Source organism: Xyrauchen texanus, chromosome 8, assembly GCF_025860055.1.
Source record: "Xyrauchen texanus isolate HMW12.3.18 chromosome 8, RBS_HiC_50CHRs, whole genome shotgun sequence".
In the NCBI taxonomy this organism is placed as follows: domain Eukaryota; kingdom Metazoa; phylum Chordata; class Actinopteri; order Cypriniformes; family Catostomidae; genus Xyrauchen; species Xyrauchen texanus.
The window spans coordinates 30,647,897-30,673,063 of record NC_068283.1 but is presented as its reverse complement, the minus strand read 5'-3'; the positions used below and the strand labels follow the sequence as shown (position 1 = coordinate 30,673,063).

Below are 25,167 nucleotides of genomic sequence, written 5' to 3'. Positions count from 1 at the left end.
ACATACACTGTATCCTATCAGTCTCAACATCTGTTATCTCACTTCCTGTTAACAGGCATAACCTCACCTCGTCAATCTCCCTGATCCAGCGGTCTATCCCATCAAACGACCAACGGTTGGTGATGTCATACACCAACAGAATCCCCTGTAGAGCACAAACAAACACTTATTGTTAGCAAGTATCCTGTTCATGGAGTGAGATGGGAAGTTAACAGCATTGACAGGACATGAATTGCAGTCTGCACAGTAATTTCAACATTATTAATAGAGATTTAAGAGTTTTCTTTGGAAAGCGCAGACTGTTTACAGGCTAAAATTCAAATGATATATATAACATACTGGAGCATCCTACTTTGGCTTGTTACATGTTTCAGTAAGTGAATATGTCTATTGGTGCAGACTGTGACAAAGCAATTGGCAAAACTTCCTCTCCATGAACGCAAATCAAACAGTGACATTTGACATAGCCAATGTGCATTTACCTGTGCCCCCCTGGAGTACGATCTGAAAATTGTGCAGAACCTCCCTTGTCCCGATGTATCCCTAACACCAAACACAGACAAGTCAGGACAATCTCACAGTTAAACTTGACACATGAGTTTGATACAAAACCTAGTGAGCTGCATATGGAGTAGTTTAAGGCATCCCAATATGAAGGCTGTTCCAAAAAGTAGGCCGCAAAATTTGATCAAAACCAGAGACAGATTCGCATGTATCCTTAGCAAAGGCGGCAATTCAAGTATGCATTGAAAAATTCTTTCAAAAGGGCAAAAAAAAAAAAAAAATTATAGATAAAAATAACTCCATGAAAATTGATTATTTCACCCTATATGTGTGTTACAAGGCTGTCAAAATTCGAACATTCATCAAATTCCAAATAAAACACCCATTTGAACGCTAAAACTGTGCATTTGAATTTTGGATATGTGCCAACCACTTACAATGACTTCAGACCGATCTCATTCTTGCGCTATACAAGGCTACTTGCAGAGCAATAAATAAGAGTTTAACAGAACGCAGGTGTCTTAAGACTAATTTAAAAAAAGTTTAATTGCTCCTGCACAAGATGCTGAATAAACAATTTTTGTCCCGTATTTCCCCTCTCCTAAAACTTCAATCACCTATGCGGCTTTCTCAGTCAAGTGAGTATTCTAATCAAAGGTAGCCAGGAAAAATCTAGAAAAATCACACCATGTTATTTGAAGTACATGATTGGATTAAACTATCCAATCACAATTCCCTATCAACAGATGTCCAGTTACTGAACTGATTGAAGAGTCAGTTTGAAAGAGCATATAAATTAAATTGTGGCTGGAAAAATGTCAAGGAAGCGTGCATGTAGATTTAATGAGGATCTTCAAAAAGAGTTTACATTTAAAAAAAAAAAAGGAGACAGAGCCAATTATGGTGTGAGATTCGTGGAGCTCGCCTTTCCATCACCCATGGAGGCCACACCAGCATCGCGCAGCATGTTCACACAAAAAAACATGTGGATGCTGCTAAAAGTTCTGAATCTGACAAGGTGCACACAAGAGAAGGACTTTTTGCTAATCGTTTTGTTGTGCACGGCCATAGCTTTGCACGTTCAGTACCTGAGAAAGCCAGGCTGGAGAAATCATTCATACCCTCTGACATTAAAAAGCATCTGGATGCCCTGGTACATTGCTGGTGTCATGCGAGTGGGTGATTTCTTTTGTGCAGTCAGAAACTTTTATTCAGCATCAGTGGATTACCTACAAAATTGGAGCCGCTTATTGCAGAACACAGAAAAACTTGAGTGGGCACTACTGAGAGTCATCCCAGAGTGGAAAGACATTCAGAACACTTCTACACCAGAATCCCTGCCCTCAGTTTGATTGATGAAACCATGCTCTTTGATGAGTGGGCTTGCGTGAAAAGATTGTCAGTTGTCACTCATCGCATCACTAAGTGGAACGGATGGACAGACATTTTTTGTGAGCTCGAGAGCAAGACCATCAACTTTGGAGTCTTAGCCAAGATCATGGAGTATGTTTTATGCCTGCCTGGGCCATCTGCATCTGTGGTGTTTGTGATCTCATTAATGAATGCAGCATGGACACCAGATAAATCTAGACTGAATGCTTTGCATACATCTTAATTTTGGACTGGACTGCTCCGCAGTTTATGATAAACTCTTGAAAGACAAGCGCACACTGAGAAAAATTGCTGTCAGTGAAAAGTACAAGGTGACAACAGTTACAGTTGCGGATGCACCCGCTACTTCGCATTGATCTGCATCTAGGTAAGGATACGTCAATTTCATTTAATGTAATGAAATGAAATAATTTAAATTAAAATGGTTCTTAAAATGTTAGTTTTTTTCATCATAAATCATGGCTACTTTTGAATGGCTGTCTATAGAGAAACATGCGTTTTGCCATCGGGGGGGTGTAACAGGGATCCACTAATCAGCCAATACCTGACCCCCTGGTTGTGCCCTCCTGTGGACTAAGGAAACAATGTAAATTTAAGAATCTGGGGCCTCATTTATAAAACGTTTGTACCATCAGTGTTGATCCTAATTTTTTATGGATTTGATCATATGCCAAAAGTGAGGAACAAATCGGGATTTATAAAGGCAGAAACTTACTCGAAAATAAGTTGTCAACTGACAAGCATGCGTACAAATTTTTTGTGTGCTTATGATCTGGACCAAGGGCACACGCACTTGATTTTTTAAAATATATTTTAGTGATGCAAATACATATCAGTGACTGACTGAATTTATTAATAAATGAGTGAGAGGGGCCTGGGTAGCTCAGCGAGTAAAGATGCTGACTAACACCCCTGGAGTCATAAGTTCGAATCCAGGGAGTGCTGAGTGATTCCAGCCAGGTCTCTAAGCAACCAAATTGGCTCGGTTGCTAGGGTGTGTAGGGTCACATGAGGTAACCTTCTCGTGGTCACTTTAATGTGGTTCTCGCTCTCGGTGAGTCATGTGGCAAGTTGTGAGTGGATGCCTTGGAGAATAGCGTGAAGCCTCCACAAACGTGTCTTCGAGGGAATGCCCTCAACAATCCACGTGATAAAATGTGCAGATTGCCAGTCTCAGACGCGGAGGCAACTGAGATTCATCCTCCGCCACCCGGATTGAGGTCACCAAGAGGACATAAGAGCACATTGGGAATTGCAAATTGGGGAGAAAAAAATATAATAAAAATGAGAACATTAACATGAACAAGAACATTCCAATACGAGTCAGAATGTGGTCATTTAGATGATGTATGCGTAAATGTTTTATTTTGGATATCCCCTGCAACAGAATATTTATTTATAGCCCTCTCTGCACATTTCCATAAAAAAAATTTTTTTGGAGACTGATAACAGGCAGGTGTAATATTGTGTAGTATTTACTATGTCAAGCACATTTTTAGAGTGAAGAGGGGAGATTATAGTTAAACATATCTAAATCAATATTCAGATCACCATAACAGCCTCATATAAAACTTTTATCTACAGCAAGAGCGAGCAGAAGAGAACAGCGGGAAAATAGCTTTCCAGCTGTGCAAGCATGTAGTTTACACAGAACATGATTGCCATGTAGAAATATGAATATTTCATTACATGTAAAAGAACATGTAAACCTCTTTTAGAAATTAAGGTTTAGCAAGATTATGGACATTGGTTGAAGAATAGGATTTACAGTAAATGCAGTCAATGAATGGTTTTATTATTTATAATGAAAATGAATAACTGATGATGAGTTGTTAAATAGGGGTATGTGTAGAAACCGGTAGCTACACTGACCATTTTAGAAAACCTTGCCAACCATACAAGAATATTCCACAATAAATGACAGTACATTTAAAAATAAAAGAACAACTTGCACATGCGCTTTTATTGTATTCGGTCTCACCATATTAGGATATTTGCGGGCATTCTGTAGGTGGAATCTCTGTGCTCGTTCACATATGCAAGTTTTTAAGATGAATTGGGATATATAAAGTTGGATGCTTTTAGAAAAATTTTTTATTTTTATCATTTGTAGGATCAATTAGGAAATTGTTGTACAATCACATCTAAGATTCTATTTTACGAACGTCTTTATTAATGAGGCCCCTGGTGACTTCGGTGATGAGGTTCTATTTCAGTTAGAACGCTGCCTTAGATGGCAGCTACCTATGTAGGCAGTAGACAGCAAGGCAGCTCACTAGGTTTTTGGAAAAGAAATCTAGAATGTTGCATGGAGTTAACTTAACTCAAAAACAAATCTACTCAGGCACTCGTGTCAGTGTCACAACCCAGAAAAACTAGTTTTCCACTGTGACACGCCCAACCCAAACAACCTTTTCAGCTGCCTACTCGCTCTATTTGTGAGAACTTTCTAACACAGTTAAACTGGCCCTAATGGGTCAAATACATCTGCACAAAAGATTTACAGTGACAGTTGGCTTTTCAATGTGGTGGTACATTAACCGCATCCATGTTGTTTACCACTGCAGTGCCACATTCACATCAGAAAGTTCATCAGATATACCTGGCTCAGATACCTGGAAACTCTGAAACATGTGCTGGCAAAGATGTAGGTCAAGTTTAAAGCCCTAAGAAGCGATTGGTTCCTCTGTTCCAAAAACTAGTGAGCTGCCTTCAGAAACAGCATTTTAAGGCATCATAGGTGCGCTACCAACATGAAACTTAATATTGCTGCCACATAAGACACTTGTATTGACCAAATTCTAAGTGGCAGTTCACACAAACATATTTTTGCATCCATCTGAGCTTTTTTTAAAAAAAGAAAAAAGGTTTTCTATGTAAATAAGCGCTAGATGGACCTCTTTGACCGTTATGCCATGTCTCGCTGTTTTTTCAGCATATCGTGCAGGAGCGCCATGTTTTTCAGATGCAGTGTCAAATCTCAAGAACTTTAACTTTTCAAAACGTGTTCCAAAACAGCTGCAATATGTTCCATTTGTTGTGCTACATATAGCTTTTTTTTAGTGCAAGAAAGCATTTGATCTGAAGGGCCCCTAAGCCAGCATTGCATCCTTTGTAAAGAAGCCAATCAAGGAATACCCTGCAAAAAGCTCGGTGAAAAAATAAATCCAAGATGGCGGACGAGGGGAGAGCAATAATGATTACAAATTTTACTTTTATAGCCTCTAATAATGTAAAATACCATTAAATACTTCAGTGCAATTAAAAATGGCTTAATTTTCTCCTTTGTTATTTGAGTACAGCATCACATCTCTTTTGAAATGATTCAACTGATGAGTCTCCCATGTGCAAGCAGCTCACTAGGTTTAGGAATGGAGCTTGAGAGTCATTGGTAAAAGGAGCATTCCATTATATATCCCAGTAAATTAGAGCGAACCATGGCAATTTCCTCAAGGGCTTTAAGAATTACTCCTCAGGCACTTACAACACTGTGTGTGAACGCTAATGAGCTTGTTGTTTGTCTTCATAATGTGTAATTCTGCTGTCTTACAACACGATGCCTTCCTGATTAAGAAACTTTTCTTTCTATCTGGGGAAATGGCTAAATGCTTTTATGGATGTATAACAGGTTTTCCTGCAGGCAGCGAGCTAGATATTTCTCAGCCACTTTCAGCTAATGGAACCTTTGGTTATTTATGAGCCATTTGTGTCTTATTACAAAAACTATACACTACCATTCAAAAGTTTGGGGTCACTTGCTTGAATTGTCTCTTAAATCTTTTGATCTGAAGGCGTATGCTTAAATGTTTGAAATTAGTTGTGTAGACAAAAATATAATTGTGCCAACATATTGATTTAATTACAAAACTAACATTTAAAAAAAAAAGTTTTTGAATTGGATGACTTGGACAAAATAATTAAGAAAAGCCACTAAGTGCGCAGCATATAGACGGGAACTCCTTCAATACTGTCTAAAAAGCATCCCAGGGTGATGCGTAAAGAAGTTGGTTGAGAAAATGTCTAGAGTACATTTCTGCAAAATTTAGGCAGTGTGTGGCCACTATGAAGATGCTAAAATATGACATAGTTTTTATTTATTTTTGATTTTAGTCACAACATAATTCCCATTTCTATTATTCCATAGTTGTGATGACTTCAATATTATTCTGACAGGGAAACAGCCCAAACTCATATCTGTGTGCCAGATGAACATGTGCAGTGATTTATTGCTTTGTAAATCAAGTCCCGTCTGTCTTAGGGTTTTTCATATCTAATGCAATGGCAAGGAAAGCCTGGGGAATGGAGCTCTACTGCAAGTCAAGCCATTGAATCATTATGAACCAGACAACTTTCAACAGGCATATAATTTCTCTAAGCCGGTGGGGTGATGCATAATTTTAGCCTGACGAGTGAAACAAGTCGCTGTATTATAAGCTCTTTTCAAAGCTCTTATGGAGATAAAACTTTCCCCCGTGCACTTCCACATCCCCCAAAAAACATAAAACATGCATGTATTGTATAGTGCAAAGGGGTTACTTACCAAAGCTCTAGTTTTACTCTTCGCCCATCCAACAGAATCGTGGTGGTCTTGTAGTCGATTCCTGTCGAAGGAGAGGGAGAACATTTAGACTAGCAGCAGAAAATTGACTACCAGCAGAAATCAGGCATAGCTTTCTATGGTAAAGATAATTCCTAAGACAGATGATTCATAGTAACTCAAAAGCTGTGGCCAGGTAGAATAATTGCATTTGGTGTACTGTTTGATTTTGCACAACATTATTTAATTGTGTGAAAATTAATTCTCTCACTAAGGATAAAATAGTTTCTGTAAATGAAACAGCACCTATAAAGAAATAGTATTAGGGTAGCACAGCATTTAAAAAGAGGACAATAACATGCAAGCAGACATAACAATAATTTAAACACAGAACAAATACAAGTATGCGTGGTGTAACATTCACTTTCATTGCATGGGAAAAAAAGATGCAATACAGAGAATGGTGACTGAAGCTAACATTTGCCTTAATCTCAAAAGGATTCTTTTTAAACAATAAATCTCCATATTCACTTTCACATTGTGAAAGTGAAATAGGAGAATTCTAGTAAAATTACTTAAATATTGATCCGTTTCTCACACACACACCACTAATATCACTTCTGAATACATCGATTTAACCACTGGAGTATTATGGATTACTTTTATGCTGCCTTTGTGATTTTTTTGAGCTTCAAAGGTCTGGTCACCATTCACTTGCATTGTAAGGACCTACACATAGCGTAGATATTCTCCTAAAAATCTTAATTTGTGTTCTATAGAAGAAAGAAAGTCATACACATCTGGGATGGCGTGAGGATGAATAAATGATGAGAGAATTTTCATTTTTGGGTGAACTAGCTCTTTAAGGCAGAAAAGCAGGGGGACGTGGCAGAGGATTTAAAGTAGAGAGAGGAAAGAAGAAAGATGGGGCCTTTTTTTAAGATCCTTTGTAAAGCTTTGATGACTTTGTGACAGAACATGCCTGGAGAAGGGTCTCTGCTCACACTAGACAGGCACCCTAAGAGCTCTTGACAGGTGAACAGTGACTGGTTTTGAGCCCTTAGGTTTTGCCTATACTCAATTATTAAATATCTGCAAGAGAATGTAACAAAAGCTAAATGGGTCGCACTTAAAAAAAAATAAAAAATATGGGAGCCGTTTTCTTGCTTCCCTACAAACTCTCCATCCTACACATGATTTGCTCGGGTACCATTGTACACTAAGCCAAAGACGCATCGCACTTCCTTCCTCAATCCCCCCTCCTCTGCACTTTTGGGTAATTGTATGGGCAGATGGCTCTGCAACACGGCCCAACAAGGACAGTACAGTATAATTATCATCTCAGGTTCCAGCTAATGGGCCGCAGACTAACCCTTCCCAGCCTAGTGAGCAAAAACAGCCTAAAGCAGCTGGGTTTGAAGAAGAGCATGGAAGTGAATGATCCAGCTGGAATTAAGGACACCTAAGAGGGATCTAATGGACATTGACATGTGCGGGCATGTTTAATTCTATTTGAACAGCCTATTATTATTAATGAAGGGAGGAAACAAAGATGCTTACAATTGGAGAATGTAGTGCCGTTGGATTGTTTCACAGTAGGATGGTTTTCAATGTAAAAGATTTCTACTGTCAAATACAAATGTGAATGAGAGAACAGAGCATGTTTTCTTTGTGTCTTGTTATGCTCGTTTATTACATATTTAAAGCTCAGAGTTGCTATGCACATATTTATGAATGCTGAGGAGCTTTGAACATTTAAGGGAGAGTCTGAGAGTGTAATCTAAAAGAACGCTGGAGCACATGAAAGCATTAAAACATACATGCCAGAGGCTGAGAAGGGTAGAAAAGCTGGTTTAACTGAGATCCAACATTGCAACAGATTTAGCATGTGTGTTTACTCTCCACTTGGCAGGATAAACAGCACATATGGAGGCTATCACTTTATACTGATAATCACTTTATAATTAGTCTGACTCTGAACTAGAGAGAATTTCTTTCCACTTAAAAAAAAGGTATATAAGATATACACACACACACACACACACACACACACACACACACACACACACACACACACACACACACACACACACACACACACACACACACACACACACACACACACACACACACACTCTCATAATGTAAAGCCTTTTTTAAAGATTCCAAATCACACTCTCAGAATAACACTAGTTTAGCTGTTAGTAGCTAACAGGTTTATGCCTCAATTTGGTCAGAGATCTATTGACAATACCGACTATAACTATTAAAGATGCACAGATGTATCGGCCAAACATCGGTTTTATCAGATAAAAGCAACTATCTGCACAATTGGACAACTATTTAAAAACAGCCACTGACCAGGGCTAATTGTTTTCTGAGTTTAAGAATTCGGAATTCAATTAATGTGATTTAAAGCTGAAGCGTGCAACTTTTTGTTAAAATACTTTCTCCTATCCCAGCTTAATACGCAGAGTCAACGATAAGTTGTTTGTTTTGAGGAACCCTTTAGGGACACAATGACACTGACTCAATGGTGTGAAATAGGGCGGGACTATCTGTTTGTTTGATCAACAGCAAACGGGGACTGTATTCAGATTCTATTCGGTGGCAAATTAATTACACACTTCAGCTTTAAGAACATTCTAAGAATTAAGAAGTCTTACCAATTTAATGCAGTGTTTTGTTTACTGCACTGCTGCCACATGATTGGCTGATTAGAGAATCGCATTGGTGATTGTTGGTGCCAGATAAGCTGGTTTGAGTATTTCTGTAACTGCTGATATCCTGGGATTTTCCAAGTGTGCCGCACAAGCCCTCAAATGTGAAGCCAAAACGTCTCGATCGCCCGCCGGTGACTGGTCCTAGTATAGGTAATAAACCCCGCCTCCCCATGTTATTCAACGGGACGACCCACTAAACAATTAAATTACACTTCACATATCTTTTTTCCAAAGATAGAAACTACAGTAAATGACAGAAACTATCACGTTGATGTCATTTCAAGTGTTTGTTTTCAAAATAATTTAGTTTTTAGTTAGTTATTTGATGCTATAAAAACGGTGCTGTGATGGACAGGTTCTCTGGGCGAAGTAGTCACTGAAGCACCAACTGACTTTTTTTTCGGGATCTTCGGAGGACTGAGGAGATTGGAGCTTTAAATTTAATATCTAAATTTCTATAATTCATTATTTCACACCGTCATAAGTCAAAAGTGCAGGGGCGTGTGCTTGCGATTGATTCAGCGAGAGTGAGGACGGGGCCTTGATTTCACGGCTTTACTTCCTGCTCACTACTCCGCAGGTCTGGTCCCGAAATCGCAACTGCGCAGACTCAAGTCCCAAGATGTCAGCGCCATATCGGGACACTGGCGGCTTCAGTTCTCACCAATGGAAAAGAGCGAAGGGGCGTCGTCCATCTTTTTTTACAGTCTATGGGATTTTCACACACAACAGCCTCTAGAATTTACTCCGAGTGGTAGCAAAAACAAAAAACATCCAGTGAGCGGCAGTTCTGTGGACAGAAATAACTCGGATAACTGCTCTGTACAATTGGTGAGAAGAATATCATCTCAGAATGCTATTCTGAGATGTGGGTAGGAGCTGTTTTGGCAGCATGAGGGGGACCTAGATAATATTAGGCGCTGCCCTCTACTGACTCTACAGCATAAAAACATAGTTTAACCAGTGTATTTAATTCCCAATCAAACAACTCTCCAGACGGCTCTTGAGATTGGACTATACCGGAAGCACCATATGTATTGCACAGTCAGTAAAACATATGGTGCTTCCAGTATAGTCTGATCCTGAAAGAACCATTCTATTGAGCCGGTTCTTTTGAATCTACAGCGTGAAACATACAGCGCTACCAGTATACAATAATCATATACTGATGTGCAAGTTATGAATGTCCAACTCAAAATTAAATAAGAACTGTTGAAGTCTCACAAGCCTGAACAACAACATTAGGCTACAAAACACAGTGTTTCCCAACCTTTTTTCTGCCACGGCACACTTTTAACGACTAAGTGGTATGGCACACCACTATCCCACTTACACTAACAATCATCAATATTTTTCCTTTTCAAGAACTTGTCCAGGTTTTCTGACCATCTTAATAGCATGTTTACTTGTAATGTTTGAAATTCGGCTATGCAAAAAAAAAAAAATAAAAAAAAATGTACAAATAAAAAAAGAAAAAAACACACTGCGTTTACTCATCGACCGTCATTTAGACGGACAGGGTAGTAAAAATTCCATTACAATCTATTATTAACCATAATTTGTATTTTGATATTTTAATAAGACATTTAATAACTTTTATTTCCGTTCACATTTTCATTTTTAATCATGAATTTACAAGACGAGCATTATGCATTTATTTATGAAGAGAACAGTTGAACAACAGACACACCACAAAGCAGATTAATGTTTTCCCCTCCCGCAGTGACAGCGGAGGCCACTAAAATATGAACAACACAATATTACAAAAACAAATATGATTAAAATATGAACAAAACACGTCTGCTTCGACTTAAGCTGGGTGCTCGCCTGTGCATAATCAAACGCATCAAGGGGAACTGATGCTGAGGCAACTGTCATTAGATTTAGTATTTTTGCCTTGGACAGATGACTTCTTGTGTCTGTTTTAATTTTGTTCTTGAGACTGAACCCAGCGTTAAGTGCCGCATTGCTCCTCCACATGACAAGAGTTGCAGAAAGCTTCACAGAGGGGCGATTTTACAAGTTTGCCACATAAAAAAGCGGAAGGTATGCACAATAAACACTGAAAACATGTATTTGGAAGAGAGAAAAAGCTTGCAGTTGCTTTGATAGCAGAAAGTAATAAAAGAACTCATTTATGTTTAGGTCTAAGCATTTTCTTGGTAAATTTAAAATTAGTTCAATAACCGGGGTCATATTCGTAAACGATAAGGTAATATTTAATTAAAAGAAATTATGAGACATTCAATGTCTCTTCACAAATTTAGACAGTTTTTAAATATATCTTGTTGCTTGGTACTCTCAAAGACATTAATGGTGAAGAAACGCTTTGGTGTAAAGTGACATCACTTCATAGACTTCAATGTATTCTGCAGTGCTGACGCGAGTCACGTGAAAAGCCCTTCATGCGTATAAATATCACTCACCTTTGCACATTAATCATTGTTCTTCACAATCACAAAAGTGACCGATTATGGTTTTAAAATTTCACCGAAAGGTGAGGAGTTTGGATCCTTGAAATTATTATAATTTATTTTTTTATTATTTATTATGTGGAATTTCATAATTTTCCAAGGCACACCTGACAATCTTTCACGGTACACTAGTGTGCCGCAGCACAGCGGTTAGGAAACACTGGTATAAATGGTCCCTTGAACTGTTAATGTTTATTTAAAGATGACCTGTGTCTCTATTACATCAAGCAGTGCAGTTACTAACTGGTTGTTCATATAACAATATATAATTAAAGATATTAAGAGGAATTTTATATAACAATAAATGATTTAATGAAATATGCATCACATTTCATGTCAGTAAGGATCTATTATTGGATTGGATTTATGTCTAAAAAGTCTGCAAACACACCTTTTACAAGAACTGTTTAACGTTTCTGAATTGTTATATCTGCTCTGTACAAATCTGAAATTCTCTCATTATATGGTAACAGACAGCAGAGTAAATGCAATAATAATAATTGCATTTCTCATTTCTAAATAATTCTTTAAAAAAAAGTACTAAAAGAATCTGGAATTACTGGAATCATAATCGGAACCGTACTCCCAACACTATACCAGAACACTTATCAGATCGGATATCTATCACCGATAGCCGCACTCTGTTGTGTTGGGTCACTACATCAGAACTGCCATTGATACAAGGGGCTGAGCAGTTTTAGAGCTTGTCATGGATATATCTTTCTCATTTTTGTAAGTATCTCTGCTGTGTGTGATGCTCTCGTGGTTTTTGGTTGCCAGTATGTCACAATGACATTTTGATATTGACAACAGAACTATTAATAACTGTTTTCAATACAAATAAATGTTAGAAGTTCCCAAGGGGCCTTTGATACAAGTAAAGGGGCTGAGGTGGGTTCGAGCAGGCATTATTTAGTCCGGCTTTCATGCAGCACTGCAACAACACTTGTAGAGACATTGAAAATAGTGTTGTGTAATTATCAGTGATTTGAAACAGGGGAGCCTAAAAAAAGCAGAACCACCAAACTTCTGCACAGGATTGAAAGAATTGCACACAATTTTAATAATTCTGACAAGTTCCACATTCAACACATTCACTTTCCACATTCACTTTAAAGTGCAACTGTGAATTATTCAACCAATAGATACAGAGGAACAAATAAAATCAATAAACTTGTTTTTGTATCAAACTGAAATTTCAGAAGATCTGCAAATAAATCTGCTGAATCTCTCTCTCTTACGTGCAGCTGTCAGCAGCGCGTTGAGCGCGAGCTTGTGCAGTGAGGGAATGCTTTGTCACTTAGTTACTGAACTTACAGATGTATAAATATTTCTAAACCTGTTGACCTGACATGCAAATGGTGTTATACGGTGTCTCTGATAGCGAGCAACGCAATAAAACTATCACTCATAACAAATAATGCTGTTAATATCCCAAGATAATTCCCCTTAAATTCAAAATATGGGGGCAAAAACAAAATAAGTGTTGCAAAGAATTCCTGTTGTTTTATTAATAACATCTGATATAGTCCTTGTTCCAAATACATCACAATCTTCATTTGAATTGTCTCTGAACATAATTTGCTTCGTGCCAAAATTGTGGGAGGGATGGTTAAGTTAATCAGATATGATAGAACACAAAATATAATGTAACCAAATGCTAAAATGTATTTAATTATAACAAAAATAATATTTGGATAACTCTCCTTGATGTTAAACAATATTAATGATACAATAATACATTTTACATTAAACACTTTTAGTATATGAATCATAATGTATCTCTGGTGAAATGTTTATTCTTGCAATGTTTTATTCAATTGGTGGAGTTGCTATGTTTTTTAATTAGCTCCTCATTACCAAATCTGAAGAAATACTTTCATCTCTGTGTCAGTGTCAATGTTAATTTAATAGCCAAAATATTTGCAAATATGTGAATGAGGACGTTTGATCTCAATTAACGTAACATGAGATCATATGAATCTGTAATGATGGCACATGAGAAGCACTGCAGCGTTGTGGAGTAAGTGAAGCCGGAGTTACCGCTTAAGCAAAACTTGCATGTCGGGTGTCTTTAAAGGAAACACCCCGGCGATACATCTTTAATATTTATTTACTGCGTTATAGCTTTATTACATTCAAATAATAAGGTAACAGGTCATGTAAATAACTCCAAAACGGTCATTTCTCTGTGCGGTCAGCACCTATTCAATAAGTTGCGAAGTGTCCCGATCCAAGGGAGATTGAAACTGCATCAGGCTGATGCACACTGTGGCTGGGATGCTCATCCTTAAAGCGCGCACGCTTGCTGCAGCTAGATTATAACATGATGGCCCGCGACCTATTGAATCATAATATATGGGTCACTGCGCATTTCTAGAAGAAAATTTGCAATATGCAGCTTTATTAATAAGAGTTTGTTTTTTGTGAGTTAAAGATGGATTGAAGTGAACAGAAAGGTGAGAGCGGGTAGTCTTCGCCCCATTATACAATGCCACAAAATAAGTTTTTGTTTTGGCTTGTTTTCCAATATAAGCGCAGGAATACTGCTATCTGAGAATGTTGAATATAATATAAAAAATAAAATTTTAAAATATCTAAAAATCCTTTAAAAAAAGATGCATTCACCTGAGAAGTAGCATTTAAGATATTTAGACTTGCTTGAGTACGATTATATTTTGTCTGTGAAGAAATACACTTATTTTTAAGATACATTCTCTTAAAGCAAGTCTAAATATCTTATATGTTGCTTCTCAAGTAAATATATTTTGTTTTAAGGATTTTTAGACCATTTTAAAATGGAAAACAAGACAAAAACCATTGATAAGAATATCATTTTTGCAGTGAAATTTTTACTGAATTAAACTTAAAAGTTTTTCTTTAATTCAGTAAATGTCATTTAGGAGTATTTTTCAAAGATGATTTTGTCCCCTTTATTGTTAGTAAGCACATGTAATACAATCTTTTAAGTCAGGGCACAAGCTGAATAATCGGTTAAGAGCTAATGATTAATCGTTGAAATAAATCTTTCAAATAACCGCTAGTTTAGTCGATTATTAAAACAGTCACTAGTTAAAGCCCTATTGCAAAGGTACAGAATGTACCTGGAAATCAAATATTGCTCCTTGCTGAAAAAGTTGATTTCTGACCCTGGTTCCATCTGACCTATACACCCCCATCAATATACAATTGAAGTAAATTTAAATGTAATTTCGGATGTTTAAGTGTTATGAGTTTTAAGCTAAGTTTGCAATGCTTTTGGGAAGCCCTGCCAGAATCTGAACTCTGCAGAAAACTTAGAATTGCGACATGTTTCGCGTTTATGAAATATTTTGGCTAATTGATGCTTTTAGCCAACAAAAAGATAGTATTTTAAGTTTCATTTGATACATTTTGCTATATTTAAAACCCTTCAGCAGAGTACCGCAGATTTTCCCAAAAAAATCAGCACAGAAACAAAGTCTCCTTTTTCCATATGAGCTTACAAAAAACTATGGAATGTATTTACACAAGTTAAGTCTTCACTGACTGGACTACTTGGTCTTTAAATGCTCACAAACCTAATGGAAATTGAAGATGCATCCTTCATATATTAACATAGAAGTGGAAAGGAAAAGCAGTCAGTGGTTGTGTAGCATCGATCAGGATCGGCCGATATTCATCTTAAATCGGCGATCGTGCCTAGATTCAGGGCCAATCTTTTTAGCAGCACGCAAGGAATCACACATACACTGCTACTCCAATGAATGAACGCTTGCTCAGCCCTGACTGGCCTTTGGAGGGTGAGTTGTTGGCAATTCTAAGCATTCACTAATTTAAACTTTCAGACATGCTGTAATTCAGATGAATATGATGTTTTGTTTTTAAAAATGTGTAAGAATTACACAGGTATGAATATTAAGTTGCCCATTTCCTACAGTCATTATGGTAGTTATTCTGGCTCATTGCACAGTGAGCAGGAAGAGGATAAGGAGGCTGCTAACAGGAATGAAATCAAATAAACATGCAAATACATGATACATGATGTGAATCAATCAGATGTTATGTTGAGAGATAGAGACTCTTTGAGCGATCATAATCACTTTTAGCTTCACTTTTACTGTCAATCAAACATACACGCTCTCCAGGTGCTCTCAATATCTCACCAGTCACTTATCCCAGTGCTATTTTCAGAGGCCAATTCCAAATTTAAATCAGATTAATATTAGTCAGAATAAAAGATGGAACCGTTTAACCTTTAATAAAAGGCACCGTGTCTTCACACATTTGCTTAAAAATTAGTGATTTGTGTTACAGCAAAACACCAAAAGACACAGATATTAATGATTTCTCACTGGAGCAGTTTCAGAGCTTGTCATGGATATATCTTTCTTATTTTTGTAAGTATCTCTGCTTTGTGTGATGCTCTCGTGGTTTTTGGTTGCCAGTATGTCACAATGACATTTTGATATTGACAACAGAACTATTAATAACTGTTTTCAATACAAATAAATGTTAGAAGTTCACAATGAAAGTCATTTTAATGTAATTTTGATAATTTTATAAAAAGGTTTAATTTCTCTAACATTAGTTAATGCATTAGGTATCATGAACAAACAACGAACAACATATTTTTAAAGCATTTATTAATCAATGTTAGTTAATAAAATACAGTTGTTCATTGTTACTTCATAGTGCATTAACTAATACAACTTTTGATTTAAAAAATATAATGGTATATGTTGTAACTAACATTAAGTTAATTAGTTTATGTTTACTATAGTAATTTTGTTAAATAATATTAACAATTTGAAACTTTTGGAAATTGTTACTGTAATTTTTCTCTGTGTGGAAGACACAGCTGCAGCATACAACTTGCAAAACTGTGGCAAAGGGCACTTAAAAAAAAAAAAAAAAAAAATTCTGTATCGGCCGAGCTTAGTGTTAAAAAAAAATAGGTAATCATATCACCTCAAAATTTCCTGATCAGTGCACCACTAGAGCTTAATATGCAGTTGTTGCTTCCAATTTCACATAGCTAAATATATATTTTCATTTAAATTGTAAACGAGCAAATAAACACATTTTTGATTAACTCTTTCATTCTTTCTTGTCTGTTGCTTAAAGAGAGAGAAAAAAAAAATCAATCAGCCATAGGAATCGGCCCATTTGCTTGTAAAAAAATTGGCAATCGGAATCGGCCATGAAAAATCAAGATCGGTGCATCCCTACTCTAAATATTTACAGATGTCCTCTCTGAACCAGCATGAAACACAAATCACCAACACACAACTCACTTTTTTTATACAAACAGCAAGATCCAAAATCACTTCATAGGGAAAGGCATTTTTTACAATGCTTTCAGTGGAATTTAGGACAGATAAACTCCGGTTTTTGTCTTGCTTGAACTAGCTGGAATTACTAGTTTGCCATTTAGCTGTTGCATGTATCCAAAGCAAGTTACAGTACACTTACCACACGGACAGTACCCCTGTTTTAACCTGAGTTTAAGTGCCTTGCTCAAGGTGGTAGTCCATGGATTGTCCCTTACACCTTGTTCTAACCAGACACGATGCGAAAAGATTCCATCGACAAGCAATCTGTCCGTACCAGGCGTGACGCATCACCGTGATATTCATACACTAAATGAGGATCATTTCCATTAAAATGTAAAAAAAAAAAATGCAATCACAGACGGAAAAAGTCTGTTTATTGAACACAACTAATTTTCTCACAGAAGCTCCGTAATGCTTTCTACGGCAAGCCCCAATGGGTAAAACACACAATCACACACATACACAGGGAAAAGTTACTTTATGAATCGCATCCAGTTTATGTTCACGTGGTACTCCTGTTGATATTTCGCCGATCTCCACGTGACAGGGAAGCAGAGAGAAAGTTAGAATGAGCCGGTATGTCTCTCCTCTGCCATTCTGAAACTGTGTGTGTAAACCATCGGAGCACATCAAGACAGCATGTCCCTCTGGGACATATGCCTACAGTGTTATTCACTAGGGGTGTAATGATCCATTGATCCGGATAGATCCATCGACCCAATGACCAATGATCCAATGTTATTGATACAACCCGCATATTTCGATATAGAATTTTTTTTTTTAGATGTACCTTTATTTTAATACTCTCTCGTCAGCCTCGTTCGTACGCATTTCCGTCAGGCAATGAAGCAACCTTGACTTTGAGTGCTAAATATGGGCTGTGTCTCGTTTGGAAGGCTGCGACCTCCGGAGGACGCATCCTTCCAAACAAGACACACGGATGTGTGTGGGGTCTTTGAAGCCATATTGTACAGACTTTGAAGTATAGGCAAATATCGGATCACAGGGCAAGAAAATCAATTCAAGATTGTGATGAAATACCCAATTTACACCCCTATTATTCACCATCACAAGCCTTATTAGGGCTGAAAACCATTGATGGTTCATGCAGCCATCTGTGTTGATTTTTAGTGATTGTGCAGGAAGCTCTTTTGAAGCTGGACCAGCAAGCTCCCCCAGGACAGCTGAGGCAAGAGCCGTCACTGTGAGAGGCTCTCACACTCATAAAACACACACTGCTCCCTCATACATTGAACCAACAAGATAAACAGCAGCACATTTATATGAAAAGGTCTGGAACAAGAGCAACTCCTTTCTCATGCCTGTACACATGTGACTCATTTGAATATGAAAGACATAGACCTTACTAGTGGGAGTAAATTGGTCTCTCGATCACCTCATTCATTTCAGCATTAGGACAGAGTGTGGATTATCTCATCACAGCAAAACAAAAACATTAATACGTTTAAAACTGGTCTTTACGGTCTGCTATACAGAGTTTGCGGCTACCTGCTCTGCTTTTTCTCAAAAGCTCAACGATAATAGTCATGTAAACACAACTATTCCCTTTTTTGTGTTTTGTATTCTGAGGGCATGCACAGCTCTCAAATACATACCCAAAAACACTGTTTGCAAAATCAAGTAAACTCTTGGAAACTTCATGGACAACAGGAATAATTTTGACAAAAAAAATTAAACCGTACGCTAAACAACCAATTAGTGGAGAATGTCAGTGTCTTGAGAACTCATAATTCGTCCAAAATGGCAAAATCATAAGATATTGTATGGCAAGGCTCATACAACTGGCTTTAGGACAGACCAACCAATCAACAAACAGAATTTAAAATCTATACAATACAGGCATCAAATTTCAGCTAGCCACCAATCCAACGATATATAAGAAATGAATCATCTGTGAACAATACTGGTTACTCATTCCATATTTATTTATGCAATCTGAAATAACTAATACCTCAATAACCTATAACAAACTTCTCATGTCTGCTTCCAAACCCCGATTCTATTGGACCCCCTCTAGATTGTATAGGCTCAGTCTTAAAGACACAACCACCTGCTGGTGATGCCAATTGGAGAATGGAGATATGGCCCATGATTTTTGGTGGTATGTTGAGATTCCAAGGGTTTTGGATGAAGGTTCAGTGTAGTGTTGTCAGGGTACCAAAATTTCAGTAGTCGGTACCAATACCATTGAAATATCACGGTACTCGATACCATTTTCAGTACCAAAGCAAAAACAGGTTACTAAACAACACTCTTTTATTAACAAAGTTAACACAACATTAGTAGCAGAACTAAGAACAGAAATATGCCATTGAGCAACATTTTAATTGAAATATATTATTTTTGAATTATAACAAAACTGTACAATGTATGCTTAAAGTATTTTTGAACACTTATATAAGATTTGCTTCAACTTTTGCAACTCTTACTTTAAGTTTTTACCAAGTACTAAAAAAAAATAAAAAAATAAACAAGCATACAATAGAATGAATAAAAAACAATTTCCAAACTAATGTGCAAGTGCTCTCATATTAATAAAGCTGCATATTGCCATTTTTCTTCACAATAAGAAATGCACAGTGACATATATTATGATTAAACAAGTCGTGAGCAATCGCGTTCTAATCTAGCTGCATTAAGCGTGCACGTGCGAGGGATGAGTTTCCCCGAGACAGAGTCTCTCTCAGCCGGGTGCAGTTTCAATCTCTCCCCCTGAGATCGGGACATTCGCGCAACTAACAGAAGAGGCACCAACCATACAGAGAAATGCCAGTTTCTGAGTTTAAATTTATTAACATGATCTGCTTCTGTATTATTTATAATAATAATTCCTTGCATTTTATATAGCGCTTTTCTAGGCACTCAAAGCGCTTTACATAGCAGGGCCTGAATTTCGTTTTTTAAACTGGGGGGGAATTCCCCCCTTACATGGGTCACATGGGGGGGATCTAAAGATTATGGGGGGGGGGGGGGGTAATTTTGATGCATTGCTAATTTCATCATCTTCATTTATTAATATATACAGATTTGTATGCATGAATTGTGCATTTCCAGTTCTCAAAACGGTTAATAACAACAACAAAAAAACTTTATACAAAATACACCATGCTCTTCTTCAAATTGACATTAAGACCTCAGTTTAAACTAGGCCTAGGGCTATATATTAATGTCGCTCTATTTCAGTGTCGTTCATGTGTTTCAGTTCAGTTCAATTCTTTGCTTTTTTTTTTTAAAACTTCATACAAAATACGCCATGCTCTCCTTCAAATTGATATTAAGAACTCAGTTTAAACTATATGTATTTATGTCTATCAGTTTCAGAGTCTTTTTAATGTATTTCAGTTCAATGTCAGTCACTTTTTTCCATTTCTTGTTACTTTTTTCATGGGACTTATTCTAAGTTTCTCATCTGTCTCCTCCTCTTCATCTCTTTCCATTTGATGATGGCTCTGTTGAAGTCAAACTGCTCAAGGGAAGGTCCAAGCTCTGAAATGATCATTAGATTTGTGAGACTCCTATTATTCAGTGAATTTCTGAATTTGGTTTTGATCCTGTTTTGTGTGCTGAATCCACGTTCACACGACACACTCGCAACTGGTATGACCATGGCTGTCTGAATGAGTTTCTCCATTTCAGTGAAAACATGACTATGTTCACTTAACACAGTCTCTGCAAACTGCTGAAAGGACAATTCATTGTCTGTGGCCGTGTTTGTGCGTGCGGAAATATGCTGCGCATAACACAAGAAAACAAGGAGAAACGCGCAGTCACATGCTCAAACAATCAACAACATCGCTCTAGATGTGTAAATACAAGTGGAAAGCGGCGCCGGGCGCTGTCTCCTTTCCACAAGCGCGTGCTCTCCCGTGGGCGTCTGTCGTTGCTATGCAACCATGAACTGCGCTCTCCATGATGACAAGGAAGTATCAGCAAAAGATTAATTGATTTCTAGCCCTTGCTTTACTACTAGATATATTTATGGAGATGAATAATAAGAGCCCTGTACAGCTATCATGATCAGCTGTTCGGCCGAGAATTCAATGTCGTTACGCTGTAAGCTGATCAGTTGGTTCGTTGCTGCCGCGCTCTATCACTCGCACACCATAAAAAGCAAAATGGTTTTTAATGTTTCAATTGCGTGATTAAAATGACATTATTTGGAAGTGGATAATTTCTTCACAAACAGCTCATTGTGACTCAAAATGTTAGAATGCTGCACTTACACTCGACAGTGTGGATAAGATCAGCGCAACGCAGACCACTGCATTGACAGCGTGAAACATGATCTGTCTGTAACAGCCAGGGCTCAGCGGAAGAGAATGCCGGTCCAGCGCTGATTGAGGTATTAAATTCGAAAATAAAATACAGTTTGACATCTTTTTTCTCGCATCTGTGAATTTATTTTTTAATCATTTGCTCTGAGATGAAGCAAATATATTTGTGCGGGAATTTCTCGCACTACAAAAGCTAACATTGCGGGAATGGCTTAAATTATGCGCAATTCCCCGCACCGAAATTCAAGCCCTGCATAGTATAGGGGGAATCTCCTCAACCACCACCAGTGTGCAGCATCCACCTGGATGATGCGAGGGCAGCCATAGTGCATCAGAACACCCACCACACACCAGCTATTGGTGGAGAGGAGAGAGTATAGTTATGTAGCCAATTCAGGGATGGAGATTAATACGATGCCATGGTAGATAGGGGCCAATGCGGGGTATTTAGCCAGGACACCGGGGTTACACCCCTACTCTTTAGGAGAAGTGTCCTGGGATTTCTAATGACCACAGAGAGTCAGGACCTCGGTTTAACATCTCATCCGAAGGATGGTGCCTTTTTTACAGTATAGTGTCCCCATCACTATACTGGGGCATTAGGACCCACACAGACCGTAGGGTGAGCACCCCCTGCTGGCCTCCCTAATACCACTTCCAGCAGCAACCTTGGTTTTCCCCAGGAGGTCTCCCATCCAGGTACTGGCCAGGCTCAACCCTGCTTAGCTTTAGTGGGCAACCAGGAAAGAGATGCAGGGTGATATGGCTGCCGGCTCCGCTTATTCCACAATGAGACGGCTTCTGAATTTACCTTTAATTTTTTTTATATATAATTCCCTAATACTTTGGGATCTACATAAAATGAAGCTGTGAAAGTTTAGAGTGCATCTGGACTGTGATCTGTGTAATTCTTCTCCTCCGTCAGGCATGAACTGCAGTGCTGCTCTCGCACATCATTAGGACCTAGTTTAATATGATTTCATTTTACGTTAAATGAGATCAAACGACTATTCGATTTTTTTATTTTCGACGTTGTCGATAATGCAGACTAATCGTTTCAGCCCTAATGCAAATTATAATATGCTTTTAAACTAACCTGCTTTAGTTGCTTGAATTAATCCGGGCGTCTGTCTTTCAGGTGCTTTATTAAGTTCAATGTGTTTCCTCCTTTCGTCAGAAAATTGCAAAAACAGCGTTTACAAATAGGTTTTTGCTGACCTATGATGTTTCCCTTTTCATCAGCCTCAAATACAAAGAATGTCCAAACCTGGCTTTTTCCACTTTTCTTTTCGACAAGATTCAGTTGAGACTCCGCAGCAGCTTTGCTTGTCGTCATCTTTTGCTTGTCGTGAGAGTTCAAAAGTTTCCGAAATGTTGTTTCAGTACCGACTTGGTACCGGAGTACCGGTATTTTTGACAACACTAGTTCAGAGAGTTGTGTGAGACGTGTTGGGCACTCGGATTTCGTTTTGCCCCAGACTCTGTGTTTTGGGTCGATGGGGAGGTAATTGATATGGGAATAAGTGTGACAAGTGTGATTGGTGCCAGACAGATTGTTTTGAGGGGATAGAAGTCAGCTGGAGCACTCCCATTTCAGGAGTGGAGTGCAGAGATGGGAAGGGTGGAGATTATATTTAGTAGACTGGGTAATTTGTATTTGTTTGTTGGGAAGTGGGGAAAGTGGTTGGCATTCTTGGAGAGTTCTCAGGGAGAGGTAGCGGAGAGAAATGATTAGCTGTGGAAGTGTGCGATTATATTTTTTGTAATTTCTTTATAATTTATTTTATTTATTCATTTCTTTGTGAATATATTCATGTGACCACGGGAGTGTTTGTTGAGGGTCGGGTTGGGGATTGGGAGGAGTAGTGGTGGGGACTAAAAGTTGATTCCATGAATGTATTTATTGTTTTTTGTGTCTTCTGTGGAATCAATAAATATGTTAATCACAAAAAAGAAGTGACAAAATAATTGAGGCATTCAACATTATGCCACAAATGCTGTCGATAGAGCGTAACTTGTTCTGAACCCGGAAGATTCCTTTAAACTTTAATAAAATTGTTCATAGGTTAGTTTCTTTTCTCTATGGGAGTAAAAGTCATACATATTTTTATGAGCCATCTCATACTATTACGGCTCATTGTGAGACCGGGTTGGCACCATTTGGCACCAAATCCAATTATATTTTATATGAACGACAAATTCACGATAAAACATTATGCAATATTGTAACAGAGACAAACAGGACAATAAACTCCTACTTGGTTCCACCCCCCTGCAAGCCAGCATATGCCACCTAGACTCACCACCATACACAATAGTAATACTACAGAGCTAGCTATGTTTGCCAATTCCCCTGTTAAAGCCACAATTATTTCTGACTCAGTCAGTTTGAGAGATGGCTTTGTTCTGTAATGCCATCTAAGATTATTCTGGCTGAAAGAGATCTGTTACTCAAGCATGCATGGCATAAGTGTGGAAAGTGTTGGGCAACTCACCGCTGCTGTAGGCATATGGAGACTCTGCAGATCCATCTTGAAGGCTGTCCAGGATCTCTCCTTTCCCAACATCACTGTCTCCCACCAGGAGGAACTTGAGCAGGTAGTCATAGCTCTTTACAGGGCTGCCCTGAGTGCCCATGACTGCTCACTTTGAATGGGTAATTAAGCCAAATCAGCAGACAGACCCATTCAAACCATCTCCCACACTTCCAGGCCAGGTTCAACAATGCAAAAATGCAACCTTGTGTAGTTTATTGGTTATTAACTTTTCTGATCTTAACTTTTTAAAATGATATCTCCCAGTGTATAAACAATTGGTGGTGACTGGCAAACTGTTCGGTTGTTTACATTTCTTCACACACGCTCAAATGATAGTCACAGAAACATAATAAAAACAAAACAATTAAAAATCACCCGAATACATATATTTTATCGCGGCAAATTATTGCTACAACAATAAAAGCTATGGAGCTAGTGCATCGTTAGCAAGCGCCTGACAAATGTCAAGAAATAATTTATCTAAACTCACTTTATTTAGCAACGGTCCAGTCATTTATACAAATATGGTCGACGAGAATAAATAGCTGTTATCCTAAAATTAATTAAAATGTATAAAAGCGAGCAGTTGTTTATATGCGAGCAGCAACGGCTAACGATAGCTACAAGCTTAGCGCGACTCAACAACAAACGCGTAACATTTATTTAATACGCTGCTTTCATTCAACTAGTCCAGCAGACAGTCGCAAAAACACAATTCATCCCTTTAGAAATTTTATAAAACCTCAAGACATTTAAAGAGAGTGAGAATATCCACAATCGGGCTTAATTTAGCTTGAGCAGCCAATGCTAGCGCGTCTGGTTGAAATCATGGCTTCTTTCTGTTTTCCTCTGAATAACAAAGATTAATGTAAATTCACACTGCCCCTCTGAGAAATAAATCGGCTCCGAAGCCAAGCGCGGAAGGTGAGGGATTAAACGATAATCCGATATGCTGGATATTATTTCTCGTGCTGTAAATGCTCTTGAATATCCAAAAATGTCCCATGTTCAGTCACACAGACGAGATCGCACACTGTCACGCTGAGCTTTCACATCTGCGTACTGCTGCGCTCTGACCGTACCTCCCCATACACACATACACATTGGCTGTGCCTCAAAACCAGGGGCGGATCTACCGGGGTGGCAAACGGCGGCAAATGCCACCTTATGAAAAGGCGTTGCCACCCCAGTATAAGTATACAAACGTATAACAAACATATAAATGTAAGATGACATTGTGTAGGTGTAGCATGTCTAACTTCCTCAATTCTCACCAAACACAATAATGTCTACAGAGACTAATCATGTCATCGGAGTTAGCTGCTTTTTCAAATTCAGAATGGTCAATAGACTCAATATATGCTTTAAAATAAACATAATTATCTACGGT

General features: G+C 38.0%; 1 protein-coding gene across 1 annotated transcript in view; it reads right to left on the bottom strand.

Moving 5' to 3' along the window:
- Positions 1-24,822, bottom strand: part of rab40c (RAB40c, member RAS oncogene family) — a 30,757-nt gene extending 5,935 nt beyond the window's left edge. The window contains 4 exon segments of the mRNA XM_052131995.1: positions 68-145; positions 483-543; positions 6,437-6,497; positions 23,736-24,822. Coding sequence (XP_051987955.1) covers positions 68-145; positions 483-543; positions 6,437-6,497; positions 23,736-23,877 — 342 coding nt within the window. The 5' untranslated portion in view covers positions 23,878-24,822.
- Between the last annotated feature and the right edge of the window lie 345 nt (positions 24,823-25,167).